Here is a 16,058-nt window from a genome sequence, read left to right as displayed (position 1 = left end):
AAAAAGGCATTATCCAAATGGTATCTGAGTAGGAAACTAGCCAGTTTTAACCGGTGACTAGCAAACTCACCATGCTTTGTTGCCACCGAATGCCCACATCGTGAACAAAAGAGCACCAGGCTACACATAGTAGATCATACCAACTTCTATCAGACTAATATGAGGGATATGCAGTGAGACTGATGGGCCTCTGCAGTTCTTCCGGAGGAAAGAGTAGGCAACATCGATCGCAAACTTCTTCACAAAATTGGAGCTCCTCCTAGCTTTGATGTAAGAATGGCCCATGATATACGCAGCCCCTGCGTGTTTTGCCTCCACGAGTGCCAATAACTCATCTTTCACCTGCTGATCCATGGCGTCCTCATTTGGCAGCTCGAAGCGAACACGGCGCCTCCGGCCTGCACTCGGTGATTCCTGCTCATAAGAGGACTGCAAGCTTCGAAGGCTCTCGGATTTGCTGCTCCTCGTGGTAGAAATGGACTCAGCTAGGCCACCCAGATCTCTCATGCCCAGTGGGGTGCCAGCATCGTCGGTGGTTCTTATCACAGCCATTCTTCCCTCGTTAGCAATATCATAACTTGCTGAAGACGAGACATCCTCAGCTTCCATCATAATGAACCTTGCAATGCTCATAACTAACATGTTCTCAAAATTTTCATCATCTCTCTGCACATCCTTGTAACCGTACCTGACAATGCAACGGTACATCCGATACGCTTTAGGTCCAATCCTACCAACAAGGTATCGCTCATCTGGTTGAACATACGGCACTGGAACTGACTTAACACAAAGAAACACTAGGACTTCATGAAAAGCAGGGAGATTAGTGACAAAATGTGTGAAGATGGCAGGCACACCAGTCACCAGTTCTGTGTAAATCAGTCCAATTCCCGGAACCCGAACTATGCCGAGGTTTGGACCTAGAGACAGGATTGATCTCATTGACACTTTGTTCTGAAGATCAAACTGGTACTTCTTCTTTGTTCCATAGTGCCAAACAAACATGACAGACATGAATATGAAAGCAAGCACAAGAGGCACCCATCCTCCCTGATGAACCTTCATGAGGGATGAGGAAAGATACACGGTTTCAATGGATCCGAAGAATAATAGAAACAACAAGGCAAATATTATGTTCTTTTGCCAAACAAAGATGATGATAAATGACATCAAGAATGTTGTAACAAGCATAACAGTCATGCAAGCAATACCTGAAATTATAAACCATGGACAATGGTTAGACTATCAGTAAATGAGAATGCTGGAAAAATCAAAAGGTCTATGTGCAAGAAAGATCTTAATCTCGTCAATTGTTATTACAAGCTTACCATAGGCATTTCCGATAAGGGTTGTATCACCGAATGCAACTGTGACAGCTACACATAGCACCATAAGGATCCAGTTTATTTCAGGAATGTATATCTGCCCATGGATCCACCTCGATGTGTGAACAATCTTCACTCGTGGGAAACATCCCAAAGCATGGCATTGCTTTACAATAGAGAATGTTGCTGAAATGACAGCCTGGCTTCCAACAACTGCAGCAAGAGTGGCCACCACAAATACAGGCCAAAATACAGGTCCTGGATGACAACTGAAACTTTAATAACATTGGAGAGAGGAAGGAGCGGAGGTGAGGGTGATGAGTGAGAGACAAGTTCAAACCTGGGATGGAGTCATAAAAACTTGTGCGCGTGTGAAACATGTTCTTTGATAAAAATGCTGCTTGGCCCATATATTGCAATATGAGACATGGATATATGATGGTAATAAAAGCTAGCTGCAACAAGGAGAAACCCAGGTCATGTCTCCAAAAAGATACAGGTTCAACAGCAAAGTGTGCCAGAAGGGCAGGTATGGTTTAAGCAAATAGAAATTGTAAATTATGAGTATAATAAGAGAGGCATTAGTATTATCCAGGCGGTTTCAATGCTTTAACGTCATGGAATCGAATAGAGCATCACAAAAGCATTAGATGAAAGCAACAATTTGGTACACAACAAAGAACTTAACTAAGTTCTTTGGGAAATGTCATCCATTCTTTAAAATATGCAGGTTAAATCAATCTCTTTTCACAGAAAGGCTGTTTGGTATTACAAACTTTTCTGCTGCTTTTAAGCTTAAAGCATTTGGCAAAAATATTTTCCCAAAGTTATTTCTTCATGGCTGCTTTGTCACACAGCACCACACCCAAACATAATTATAAACATAAAAGGATCTATACATCCAGTGGGAAGTTTTCACTGCAGAAATTAACAGATAGAAGATCATCACTAGTTCAACTTACCCTGACAGATGCACTTGTAAAATGACCAAGGTCGGCAAACATAGCTTCACTGCCTGTAAGGGGAAAGGAAACATAAATTGTTACAAGCGAAGCACAATTTTACCCCTTGTATATGTTGACAGTCACTAACCTGTCATAGAAAGTAGTATTCCTCCTAGAGCAATCCAGCCATCTGTACCGGTTGTCCTAAAGAACTTAACAATGTAATATGGAGAGATTGCTTGGTATATGTTTGGGTTCCAATGAACTATGTTGTACAATCCAATTCCACCAATGCAAAAGAGCCAGATGATGACAATTGGTGCGAACATGAATGCTACCTTCTGAGTACCTCGGTGTTGCAAGGAAAATAAACCAACCAATACAATGCATGAAAGAAGCACCACAGAACCTGTATAGAAATAAATTGCGATTATAGCAGTTAAGCCTAAGAATATAATAAGCCCAAAGTTCCCACGAAGTGTTTGGAAAATAAGGATGCATAATCTGACTATACAATAACAGAATCTAATGTCCAGATATATTACACAAAATGTTTTTGAAATACACAGACTAGTATTTGAAAACTAAAGATATATGTACAATGTATATTTGAAGAGACAGCCACATGCTCACAGCACATAGCAATACAGTAGACCTTAAATTTTCCACCATACAGTGCATCGTGCTGTAGACATGATGTGCTATAGGTAGCACATCAAGAGCAACCAAATGACAAAATATGTAGTAATACAGAAATATAACCAAAGGAAGTGCATGTACCGTATCTCATAATACTCCACACAAGCACATGTGTTTAAATACTGTGCCTTACGAGTTCACATTTCAAAGAGACGAGTTGTACTTACGTTCCTGTAAACCAGTAGCTCGAACTTGCAGCCCAGACATAGATGACAGGACTGCAAGGAAAGGAGCAGAAAAAAACACGCTAAGCATACACAGAGGTTAATAACCGGAATCATGCATCGATATGGAAGGTAACCAACAGATGATGGTAGTATCCACCTGAGATTGCCGGAGTAAGGACACCATCACCGATCACCATGCTAGCAGCACACAGAACTACAACAAGAAGTCCAGTTTTGACAATTTTGTGCTTCTCTAGAAACCTTCTTAGCCAGGGTGAAGATTCATGCTGAGCTGCGAACCCATCTCTGTAGTATGTAGATAACTCCTCATCCGCTGCTTGTTGATTCGGAATCAAGCTAAGCTTTGCATGCCTGCAGAGGAGCGAATACAGAGCAAATGGCCCACCTACAAAAGTGTACACGGATTAAATATTTTTTGTTCATAAGGTGATTTATTATGATCTCCATGTGAGCATGTTTATAGAAATTTGCCAACCAATTACAACAATATGAACTTCATGATGACAGGCATAAAATAGAAACAACTTCTTACAAAGGAACTATGGTGTACCTTCACCATTGTCATCAGCGCTCAATACAATAATGACATACTTGAGCAAAGGAACAAGTGTGAAGGTCCAAAATATCAGAGAAAGTACACCATATACTGTCTGTTCATCTTGGTACTGCCGGAGCCTTCCTGAGAATGTACTTTTATACACATACAGAGGTGATGTGCTTAGGTCCCCATAAACAACACCGAAGCTCTGGTATGCTAGCAGTAGTAGATTCCTGTAGTGCTGCCTCCACTGAAAATGAAAATGCACGACAGAGCAGTTAAAAAATCATTTTGTGGCAGAGTATAGATTCAGACGAGTTATCCTTGATAACTACAATATGCGAGATCATAACTCTTCTTTTTCTATCACCTGGAACTTATAAAAAGAATAAAATGCCCTGCCTGAAGATATGGAAACTGGCAATTCTCTGTATTTTTAATCATTCTTTTATACTGATGGCAATCAGACCCTCACTATGATTACAAAGAGATTGCTAACCCACAGAGGCATTTGGTTTGTCATAGAAATGTCATTCCTTACTTGTAGAATCAAATCTTACCCAAAATAATTTGCTTCTGCAAAAGGTGGCGAACACTAACCCATACCATTCCACCACAAAAACGAAAATGCCAAACCCAAATCTAGTCGAGAAAGATTAAAACAAAGAAGAAAACGCTAGCTGCAGCGAACCCATTCCAATCGAACCCCGGGAAAAATTAAATCGAAATGGATAGATGGATGGATGAAAGGAGACATAAGATCTCCCGTAGGAGCCGCGGAATCCCTAATCCCCCGCCGGACCTCCGCATCAGACCGCCGGAACCATTCCAGGCGCGGGAGAAACCAGGAGCACGCCCTGATTTAGGGCTCCTCCCGGTCCGCGTCGGGTCCAATCAGCGCCAACGAGCAATGCGGAGAGAAATGTTGAGAGCGGGGGAGATGAGAGGGAGGGGCGTACCGGAAGCTGCTGGGCGGCGGCGGCGCCGGCCTCGGCGTCCATGGATCGCACTCAGGCGGCGGCGGCGGCGCGAGGTGTCCGGCCGGCGGTGGAGCGCGATTCCGTGGAGTTATAGAACACGGGGGCAGGGAGGGAGGGGCTGCGGATCATCGATCGCTTCCATTGTACTGTTGCGGGAACAAGATTACCATTGCGCCCCTTCGTTATAGGAACCACCGTATGCTATTTTCCTTCTCTGATTCTCAATCATGCCCTTGTTCATGGATAACTTGCAATTATAGCCCTTGCTATGTGTGGTTATTGCATATCTCAAGGCTTTATTGCTCTTTTGGGCTTTGTTTGGTTGCAAGGGAGGATCCCGGGGGGATCCCCGCTATTTCCCCGAGTTGAAGAACCATGAGTTGGGTTGGCCTAGGGAGACAAACATTTGATCGGATCAAATCGGGGGTAACCCTGCCCCGACCCGCACCATTCCCACGAGGAAAGAAGCTGGGACCACATAGGTCGGGGAGAGAAGCCAGACTCAAGAGAGAGAAGTGCGACAGGCGTCGTTGACAAAGATCCAGCACCCCGCCTCCCCCACCTCCGAGCTCCTCTGTCGGCGGCTGATGTGACGCGCCTGACCCCCTCCGTCGGCGACCAAAGCGACGTCCCTGACCCCCTCCTTCTGATGCTTAGGATCCACGCTCCGCTCCTCTAGCGGAGGCGACAGGTCGTGACTGTCACCCCCCTTCCTCGGATAACCCCTCTGCCTCGAACCTTTGCCCCCTTCGGCGACCGCGACTTTTGCCTCCTCCACTTGGTTAGCCCTCTCCTCCTCTCCCCTCTTCAACCTCATATATTTTTCTTCACTTCATGCCTTCACCATCCGTGCACCGATGAACTTGAACTTGCTGGTCCAGATCTAGGAACGTCAGCACCTCCTCCTCCTATCATAGCATTCCCACCAATATCAATCACCTATGAGTATAAACATATTCCTGGAGTTCATCCACCGCGCAACCACGACAAGTTTTCACTCAGGGGATCGTCTTCACCGACCGCGGAGCAAGGAAGAAGTTCCAAAAGCTCGCAACAAGGAAGATCAAAGCAACCAAATGGGCTTGTGTGAATACTCTCGCCAAGCTAGGTATCACTCATGATTTTAATTTGCTTTGTCATAATGCCGGGGTGCACCATTTCGGTTATCAAGGATGTGAGACATATGGACACTTAACGCTTGAGTTTCTTAGTACTCTCTCGCACAATGTTGGATTAGTGCCAAATGCATATGAGGAGGAGAGGATCACTACCCGTCTCCTTGACCAAGACTTTAACATCACTCTTGCTGAGTGGTGTAATTATTTTGGCTTCCCCAACAATGATGATGATCTTAGATATGTTTATGATTTCACTGACCCGCACCCAAGGCAATCCTTTTATCGTATATGTCGTCATGGCTCAAGGTAAAGAGCCAGTTGCATTGAAAGTCCTGCTATACGTCATTTCTACTATGTTATCACTATCTCGTTATAGGCATGAGAGAAGTTTCTAAGGTAAATGATGAGAACATGCTAGTTCTTGGGAAAGCACCAAACCTGGACATCGGTTATTCGCCCAACTTAGGGGCAATACTTTTGCTACACCTCGCGCATCAAGCTAATCATGAACAAGGAGATATCATGTGTGGAGGAGTGATCACCATGTTGGCCAACTCCCTTGGCCTTGACTACAGGCACCTCCGCCCCATTGTCGGTAACACCCTTGTTAACATTCATGTTCTTACTAGCGCTGTTATGGTAGTAGTTCGTAATGGTCATCATTGTATCAAAATTCCTGGAGTGGCATACTTGTTACACACACCTATGCCTAACCATTTCTCCACTAAGAATGGACAATTGCATTATGTTGCATAAGAAGGAGATGCAACTTTTGACCAAGAAGGGCCAGAACATGAACAAGTAGACGAAGAAGAACTCGCCACCGACGAGGAGGAAGAGCAGTCCCAACAATACTACACCACCTACGCACACCTCAACATCCTTCAGGGCTATATTGATGATATGTGCAACCTCGCATCACACCCGAGGAGCACGCCGCCCTACATGAACATGAACTTCTCCAACTAGAGCCAAGAGTGGGCTCCTGACCAACCGCCGCAATGATCTCACTGGTTTGGGCTTGCAAGGGCCTAAGCTTGCGGGAGGTTATCCCCACTTCTACATCAAGATGTGGCGGTATTTGAATAAATTGTAATGAGGTTGTACTTAAGCTCAAGGAGCTTCAAAACACTCGTGTTGGTCTGTTCCAACACTTTGCTTTTTATTTTCCTTTTGTTTTTGCCTTTGCGTTTTTTGGTTGCAAGTTAGTTTTTTCAAAAAAACCAAAAAAAACAAAGAAAGAAGAATAAGCTTTGCTTTGCTCTTGATTCTTATTTAGCCCCTTGGAGTTCATTTGCATTTTGTTTTCAGAGGAGTTGATCTATGCCAGAACAACGAGGAATGCAAGAGTAAGGAAGAGAAGTGTGCAAATTCACGATCGTGAAGGTATGTCCTGCGACGCCCGTCTTTTGCACTTGAACACTTAGAGTAGATGTAGTAGTAGTATGTGTGCTATGTGTGGATGGGAGTGAGTCTTGATAGTTGATACAAAGGTTTTGCTCTAGTAGCTGAAATAATTTTGTAGCCTTTGTTTTCTTTAGTTTAGACAACGAAGACTTGCCGTGGGACAGTTTTGAAAATGAAATGAAATTAACCAAGTGTAACTTTGCACAAGAGAAAGTCTTTCAAGACTTGGGAGTTAATAAATTCTAGAGTAGTGATGTTTAAACATGCTCAACCCCATGCTGTTAATTTTAATAGACTTGATAGCACTTATGGATAAAATTATCTAGAGGAACTTAGTTGAAAGGTGGGTGAGATTATGCCAAAAATCAGTGTTGTATATCTCAACATGGTGTTACAGCCTCCGACTGGTACCATGGCCTTTAATAGTATATACGCATTTACGTGTGTAAATGTGGATTTGTCACCCTTCTTGATGTTATGGTGAGGACTCCGCTGGCCAATGAACAATCCACCAAGAGCGATAGCTCGGATTTCGGCTATGAGTTTGGTACCGTACGTAGTGGCAACATTACAAATGAATATTATTCTGCTTTATCTTGAATGAGTATGTGTGCGCTAAATAGAGGGGACTAATCAAAAGAGCTCGAAAGGGACATTATTGCTAAAGGTCCATAGTTCCTGAACATTAAGCCACAACGTAAACCTATGCATGATCACTTATTTGGCATAATCTCCTTCACGTGACAATCAAAGTTCCAGCAAGCAATGCTTGAAACAAAGTGTTTAAGAGCCTAGAGGAAGAAACAATTGTGGGTATGTTCAAGATCACTTGAGCATCATGTTTCACTACATGCTTTCTGATACGTATCCAACGCATCTATAATTTATGAAGTATTCATGCTAATATATTATCATTCTTGGATGTTTTACAATCATTTTAGAGCAACTTTATATCATTTTTTGGGACTAACCTATTGACCCAGTGCCCGGTGCCAGTTGCTGTTTTTTGCTTGTTTTTTACATCGTAGGAAATCAATATCAAACGGAGTCCAAACACCGCGAAACTTTTTGGAGATTTTTTATGGACCATAACACCCAATATGGGCCAGATTAGCACCTGGGGGTGCCCCGAGGGGGGAACAACCCACCAGGGCGCGCCTAGGGGCCCAGGCACTCCCAGGTGGGTTGTGCCCACCTCGGTGGCCTCCCGCACCCCCTTCTTTGCACTATAAATTCCCAAATATTCTGAAACCCTTCGGGGTTAACCTAGATAAGAAGTTCCGCCGCCACAAGGCTCTGTAGCCACCGAAAACCAATCTAGACCCCGTTCTGGCACCCTGCCGTAGGGGGGAATCATCTCCGGTGGCCATCTTCATCATCCCGGCGGCCACCACGATGAGGAGGGAGTAGTCCACCCTCGGGGCTGAGGGTTTGTACCAGTAGCTATGTGTTTAATCTCCCCCTCTCTCTCTGTCGTGTTCTTGAGATGTCACGATCTTGATGTATCGTGGGCTTTGTTAATATAGTCGGATCATTTGGTATTTTCCCCTCTCTATCTTGTTGTGATGAATTGAGTTTTTCCCTTTGAGATCTCGTTGTTATCGGATTGATTACTTTTATGGATTTGAGAACACTTGATATATGTCTTGCAATTGAATACTCATGGTGACAATGCGGTATCATATTGATTCACTTGATATATGTTTTGGCACTCAACTCGCGGATTCCCGAGGTGTCATTGGGGTAATATATGCATAGGGGTTGATGCACGTTCTTGTCTTTGTTTCTCCGGGAGAAATCTTGGGGCACTCTTTGAAGTTCTTTGTGTTGGATTGAATATTATGAATCTGAATTTGCTTTGGTGTTATTTTAGTACGAAATCTTGGTTAGATTGATCGGAAAGAATAGCTTCGTGTTATTTTAGTACGAACTCTAGGATAGATTGATCGGAAAGAATAGCTTTGAGGTGGTTTCGTACCCTACAAACAATACCATCTTATGTTCTCTGCTAGATAGGAACTTTGGAGTGATTCTTCGTTGCACGTTGAGGGACGGTTATATGATCCAATTATATTAGCATTGTTGAGAGATTGCACTAGCGAAAGTAGGGACCCTAGGCCTCATTTTCAAGTATTGCAATATCGTTTTTATGCCCGTTTACTATTTGCTACCTTGTTGTTTTTATTTGTTCAGATTATAAAAATATATTTCTACCATCAATATTACACTTTTATCACCATCTCTTCGCTGAACTAGTGCACCTATACAATTTGCCATTGTATTGGGTGCGTTGGGGACACAAGAGATTCCTTGTATTTGGTTGCAGGGTTGTTTGAGAGAGACCATCTTCATCCTACACCTCCCACGGATTGATAAATCTTAGGTCATCCACTTGAGGGAAAATTGCTACTGTCCTACAAAACTCAGAGCTTGGAGGCCCAACACGAGTCTACAAGAATAAAGTTGTGTAGTAGACATCACTTTCTATTCCACATCTTATATTTTCATGGCTCTATCTTAAGAAACTCTTCTGTGCATTCCCGGCAAGCAAGTGTTGTCTAGATTAAATGAAATGAAGCATTACAAAGTTGTTTTATCTAGTAGATTAGAAACTTTGTGTTGATTATCTTTACTTCACTAACACTTGCACTATAACCATGCCACCGCTATATCTATGATAAGTTTTTAGGTTAAAACGGAGGCCTATCTAGGCATACCAATCGTAAGTGAACCAAAACCTTCTCGTTATTTCGGTTTAAACAACTAAGTTCCTTATGATTCGGATTTCTCTCTATGTTTCTCGAGGACGATCAAGTTTAAGCTTGGCAGAGTTGATGACTGATATTTTTGGACTCATTTCAACCTTGTTTAAACCGAGAAATTTCACTAAAAGAGAGATATTCGCTCCAATATTGCCACTAATGACTGATGAATGCAAAGGATTCCACAAATTATCTCTTTAATAGTTTTTTCCACAGGAAATGGGCTAAAAATGGAAGATATCACGTGGGAGAAAGGAAAGGAAGGAAAATGGAGAAGAAACAAATCATCAGGAAGCGTCAGAAGGACTCCAGACCAAAAGATGACGTTCCATGCGACCGCGAGCGCTCGCGTGAGCGGTCATTTGGCATGGAAACCGAGGCAGCTTGTCCACCTGAACAACTTTTATAAAGGGGACCCCATTGAAATATCAACAGAATGTCGTCGAGGAGGAGAGGAACATCGAGCACAGCCACCACCCATTCATCATCTTCATCCACAAACCCTAGCCACCATTTCACCTCCATAGCCATCTCCACCACCATAGTCCTCTCTCATCTAGATCATACTTGTAATCGCGCATCACACAAGGCATCTATTGTAAGACATATTGCAACCAATGAATCTCAAGATGTGTTTTCCAACGATTTCTTCTATGGAAGGGATGAGCCTTGCAGCCCCAGGTATTTGGTGAAGGGATCAATGGAAGCCTTTGACAAAACACCTTGTATGTGTAAAGTAAAATTGCATCGTGAAGTTTCTCTTGTCTTGTCCGTGATCTTCATCCCTGTAGGTACCCAGGATCATGGAGATTGAGCACCGGTGAGGCTAGGAGCAAGGGGACCATGAAGTGTTATACCGAACACCTGTGGCAATAAGGTTCAGTAGGGTAACATGGGTCATATCCTTGGGGATACATGAGGTGTAGTCATTAAACACCCAAAGATTTTGTCTGATATTTCTATCTTAATTATCGAGCAACCCTGCAAGACGGATAGGGCCTTCGATAGGACAATTGATTCTTGATGCAGGACTCATGCCGGCCAAGATGTAATTTGGACATATCCCCCATTCCAAATGAAACAAGCACCTCTTGTTGGGTGGCTTCCCGAGCACAAACTAATATCATTTTGATCCCAACACCAATACATGGTTGTAAGCATTAACACCTCATCCCCATACCTTCTTTTTAATATAAGTATTTGAATCACTATTTGCTCGTTGATCCGGTCAAAAGCTGGATTTGACACTTTATCAAAAACTTGCTAGAGACCATCGCTTCAAGGGAATCTTCCTCTCATGGGTTCGATAACCTAGGGTCACTGTCGGTGTCAAAACCGGCGGATCTCGGGTAGGGGGTCCCGAACTGTGCGTCTAAGGTCAATGGTAATATGAGACAAGGGACACGATGTTTACCCAGGTTCGGGCCCTCTCTATGGAGGTAATACCCTATGTCCTGCTTGATTGATATTGATGAATACGAGTATTACAAGAGTTGATCTACCTTGAGATCGTAATGGCTAAACCCTAGTGGTCTAGCTTGTATGGCTATGTTAATGAATCTCTCCTATCCGAACTAAGTCCTCTGATTTCTATAGACACCGGAAGGATATAGGGTTACACAAGGTCGGTTACAAAGAAGGGAACCTACATATCCGGTCGCCAAGCTTGCCTTCCACGCTAAGGAGAGTCTCATCCGGACACGGGTACAGTCTTTGGTCTTCGTATCTTCATAGCCCATCAGTCTGGCCCATGGCTAACAGGCTAGACGCCCGAGGACCCCTTAGTCCAGGACTCCCTCAGTAGCCCCTGAACCTGGCTTCAATGACAAGATATCCGGCGCATAGTTCTGTCTTTGGCATTGCAAGGCGGGTTCCTCCTTCTGAACTCCAAAATAGCCTTCGGACGAATTGATCGTGTCCGGACCCGTAACACGCACCATACACAGCCGTAGAGAGAATACAATAATCCACGAGTCCAATCCGTTGACAACTTTTTACAACATGACATCACGTCCGTCCGGTCGAACCGTTTTTCACCTGCCGCTCCGTGTTTCGAGATGCGGTTGCCATTGGCACGTCTTGTCAAAGCAGAGACCATGTCCCCTTATTACGAGATTCTCATCAATACGGGCGTGGGTAATCCAACCGTGCCATTTACACATCCTTCAGGAATAAGCGAGTTTTAAGGCGAGTAGGAAGGCGTTTGATATTCGCTGCCCTTATAAGGTGATAAGATTCCCCTTTCCTCTCCCACGCCTTCTCTCTTCTTCTGCCTTTCCACTCTTGAGCTCCAGCGCCAAAGTTCTCATCTGTTCCCACTCAAGAAAGCACTCAACCATTGTCCGGATCCGGAGGTCAAGGCAAGTGGATGGCTTCCTCCATCAAGGAGGAGGACATCGTCGAGCTTTGGGCGGCCGGGTACCTGGCGAAGGAAATCACCCACCGTCTTCCAGGCCAGGGTTAAATCATTCCCACGCCGAAGCACAATGAGAGGGTAGTATTCATCCCCCATTTCCTCCATGGGCTAGGGTTTCCACTCCACCCCTTCGTCCGCGGGATAATGTTCTACTACGGGATAGACTTCCACGACCTATCCCCGAACTCCTTCCTCAATATCTCGGTGTTTATCGTCGTGTGCGAGGCCTTCCTCCGCATCCAACCCCACTTCGGGCTGTGGCTCAAAATCTTCAATGTGAAGCCGAAGGTGGTGGATGGCCAGCATGCAGAGTGCGGGGGCGCCATGGTGAGCAAGCTCACCAACGTCTCTTGGCCAAAAGGCACATTCATGGAGTCTGTCAAGGAATGGCAGAAACAATGGTTCTACATTACCGAACCCCGTGATGCCACCTCGGCCGCGGCTGCTGAATTCAACTCCGGCGCTCCCGTGCGACTCACCTCCTGGGTCGAGAAGAGCCCGAACTGGTGTTTGTCAGACAAGCTGATTGTGCTGCAAACGCGCATTCAAAGCATGATCGATAGGGACATCAAGCTTGTCGACGTAATTCAAGTGATGCTGGTGCGCCGGATCCTCCCCTGCCAGAGCCGAAGCCGCCCTCTATGGGTTTTAACCCGAAAAAACACCACACCCTGGAGAGGCTCTTCGAAACAACTCACGAAGATGCCTGGAAGTTGCTCTTCAAGGGCAACGAGATACCGCCGGCCACAGATTCGGACCGTGGTCACGACATAAATCACCTCCCCAACGAGAGGTATGTTATTTTCAACACATCTCCTACTTGCTTGTTTCAAGGATGATATCTAAGCTTTTATTATCATCGCCTTTTCAGTACTGGTTGAAGAGGGCGAAGCAGATCGGGTGTCCGGCTCCCCTTCCTGAAGAACCAGTCATCCCGCGTTTAGCGAAGATGCTAGAGCCGGCGCCTTATAAGGCACCAGAGAAGAAGGCCACAGGAAAGACCAAGGGGGTCCGGAGTAGCCCCCGCCGCAAGGGCACTTCAGACGTGACATCCGAAGACAAGACCCGTTCCCCCGCTGCCGAAGACGACGAGGATGAGGAGGAGGAGGTAAGCGACTCTCCCCCTGATGGGGGGAAGAAGAAGAGAGCGGCCTCCACAATTATGGAGGCGGAGGCGCCCAAGAAGGGGAAAGGCTCCCTCGCGGATAACTCCGCATGGGACGTTGACAACAGTCCGGAGAGACGCCCCCGCACTAAGCCTCGGGCCGCATCGTAAGTGCTAAGACTTATATCCGCCCATAAAGTGTCTCCCCCTCATTGTATTAACATGATTGGTTATGTTATTGTAGTCCGGCCCACAACAGCTCCCGCGATCCTCGTCAGGAGACTCGCTGGATTCCAAGGCAATGGCCAGCGACTCACCGCCAGCCGCTCACTCCCCCAAGGCCAAGGATGATGCAGAGGTGCTGTCCCAAAGGACTGTTCCAGGCGGGGGAGAGGCTCAGGAGGCACCAGAAGGTGAAATCCCCGTCGCCGGACACCAAGGGGAATCAATCACCATGGGGACTGGTGGGGAGGGCCCTACTCAGTTCGACCCTCAGCCGGACTCAATTCCGGAGACCGAGACTGCTTCAGAATCCGGCACGCGACATCCTTCGGAAGAAGGGGGGATGCATGTTCCCCTGGTGACCCTTGTCCAATCAGGGGCACCGGATAATCTACTGGAAGCGCTGCGAGGCGCTTCCATTGTGGATGAGCACCGTGTCCTTATGGGCACGGTAATTGGAAGGGTTCAGTCCCCTAAGAGCGGACTAACCGAAGCCTGCAATAGCCTGTTGACAGGTTTTGAGGTAAGCACCGCAAAAAAGAAAAAATTCCCAATATAGACAGTAGCCCCTAGACACTGTCCGGTGTTTGAAAAGAAAAAACCGGACAGAGGATCAATCTCCTATTGCAGGAAACTAACTAAATTTGTCTGAAATGTATGTGCAGGCGTCGCTATTGGCCGCGGCCTCGCATACTGCCGAAGTCTCTGGACTGAAGCAGAAACTGGCGGAGGCTGAGGAGGAGCTGGGCCAGGTGAAGAGGCAGCTCCAGGAAAAACAAGGTAAGTAATAACCTGTTATGGATTCGAAAAAGGGAAAATGATATGCAATGACCGAAATACCATGATGTGAACAAAGGCGACGACCGAGGTCGAGGCCCTAAAAGCGGCCCTAGTCGAAGCCGAGGGGAAGGCTGTCAAGGAACAGGCTGCCCGTAAGAGGCTCAAGGCCCGGGTCAACGAAGTCCAACAGGAGCTCCAGGACGCGGTGAGGAAGTGCGAGACCTTGGAGCACAATACGTCGGCTCAAGAGGCCGAACTCGCCAAGGCTCGTAAGAGTGCGGAGGCGGCCCGGATTGAAGCCCAGGTCGCCCTTCATGAGATCCAGGAGGCCCGGAAGATCGCGGCGGGTAAGGCATTCAATATGCAAAGAAGGAGTGTGAAGAGGAAATTTCTTTTACTAACCCGGATTCGGAGTTCTCCAGGGGCCTTTCAGTACAGGAATCAGCTACTTTGCCATCTGCCATGGCAGACGGCAAAGGCATGGATGGCGGACGGCAAAGGTCTTTGCCGTCTGCCGCGGACGGCAAAAGCCCACGACAAAGTAAGGTCCGGCAAAGAGGTACTTTGCCGTCTGCTCCGGGCGGCTGACGGCAAAGGGGCGTTTGCCATCAGCAGCGGATGGCAAAGAATGCAGACGGCAATAAATGCGATGTTACTCCGTTAGGTGGTTAACGGCAGGCCTTTGTCGTCCGCCGCTAACAGCAAATTTTGGCAGGCCTTTGCCGTCCACCGAATGATGTCAGCTGGACGTCACTACACAGCAGGCCTTTGCCGTCTGCCGCTGTAGGCTCTTTGCCGTCTGCCGCGGACGGCAAAGCCTTTGCTGTCAGCCACTGTAGGCAAACTGACCAAATTGGTCAGCCTCCCAGGAAGCACAGTTGCCTGCCACGTGGCCTCTTTGCCGTCCGCTGCTGATGGCAAAGAGCCATTTGCCGTCGGTGGCAGACGACAAAGAGCCTGCATATTGTCTCTTTTTTCTGTTTTTTTTGAATTCAACAATTTTCACAGCAAATATATATGACATATATAGATATATTTCACAAGGCTATTTAACAGCAATCATATCACATATCCAGCACATAAGTGTCATCCATTCATACATAAGCAAGTTCCATCAAGTTCCATCCATACACATTGTTCCATCCATATACATATTATAATGCAAAGTTTCATCAACATAGCAAGTTCCATCATAGCAATCTAGATACAATGCAAAGTTTCATCAAAGAAAAAGCAAGCACTCCATCATAGCAAGCTAGCTTCCATGAAGTGAATGAAATCTGCAAAATGGCAAATAAGAAAGTTAGAAATAGGTGACTAGAAGAAGAAGACTAGAACAAGAAGTATATGTCATTTATGAGCTAACTTAGGTGAAATGGATCATATATGAGCTAACTAAGTTGAAATGGGTCGTTTATGAGCTAACTTAGTTGAAATGGATCATTTATGAGCTAACTTAGTTGAAATGGGTCGTTTATGAGCTAACTAAGGTGAAGGGCATCGTTTTTGAGCTAACTAAGGTGAAATGGATCATTTTTGAGCTAACTAAGGTGAAATGGATCGTTTTTAGCTAA

General features: G+C 45.7%; 1 protein-coding gene across 1 annotated transcript in view; it reads right to left on the bottom strand.

Annotated features, from left to right (window-relative positions):
• Positions 1 to 4,794, bottom strand: part of LOC119270283 (probable potassium transporter 2) — a 6,051-nt gene extending 1,257 nt beyond the window's left edge. Inside the window, exons 1-9 of the mRNA XM_037552282.1 lie at positions 4,654 to 4,794; positions 3,707 to 3,944; positions 3,293 to 3,541; positions 3,136 to 3,186; positions 2,418 to 2,678; positions 2,288 to 2,340; positions 1,666 to 1,780; positions 1,329 to 1,583; positions 71 to 1,211 (exon numbers count right to left, since the gene is read on the bottom strand). Coding sequence (XP_037408179.1) covers positions 121 to 1,211; positions 1,329 to 1,583; positions 1,666 to 1,780; positions 2,288 to 2,340; positions 2,418 to 2,678; positions 3,136 to 3,186; positions 3,293 to 3,541; positions 3,707 to 3,944; positions 4,654 to 4,695 — 2,355 coding nt within the window. The 5' untranslated portion in view covers positions 4,696 to 4,794 and the 3' untranslated portion in view covers positions 71 to 120. The remainder of the gene's footprint in view (positions 1 to 70; positions 1,212 to 1,328; positions 1,584 to 1,665; positions 1,781 to 2,287; positions 2,341 to 2,417; positions 2,679 to 3,135; positions 3,187 to 3,292; positions 3,542 to 3,706; positions 3,945 to 4,653) is intronic.
• Between the last annotated feature and the right edge of the window lie 11,264 nt (positions 4,795 to 16,058).

This window comes from Triticum dicoccoides, chromosome 3A (assembly GCF_002162155.2).
Source record: "Triticum dicoccoides isolate Atlit2015 ecotype Zavitan chromosome 3A, WEW_v2.0, whole genome shotgun sequence".
Taxonomy (NCBI): Eukaryota; Viridiplantae; Streptophyta; class Magnoliopsida; order Poales; family Poaceae; genus Triticum; species Triticum dicoccoides.
This window is presented reverse-complemented; position numbering and strand designations above follow the sequence as displayed.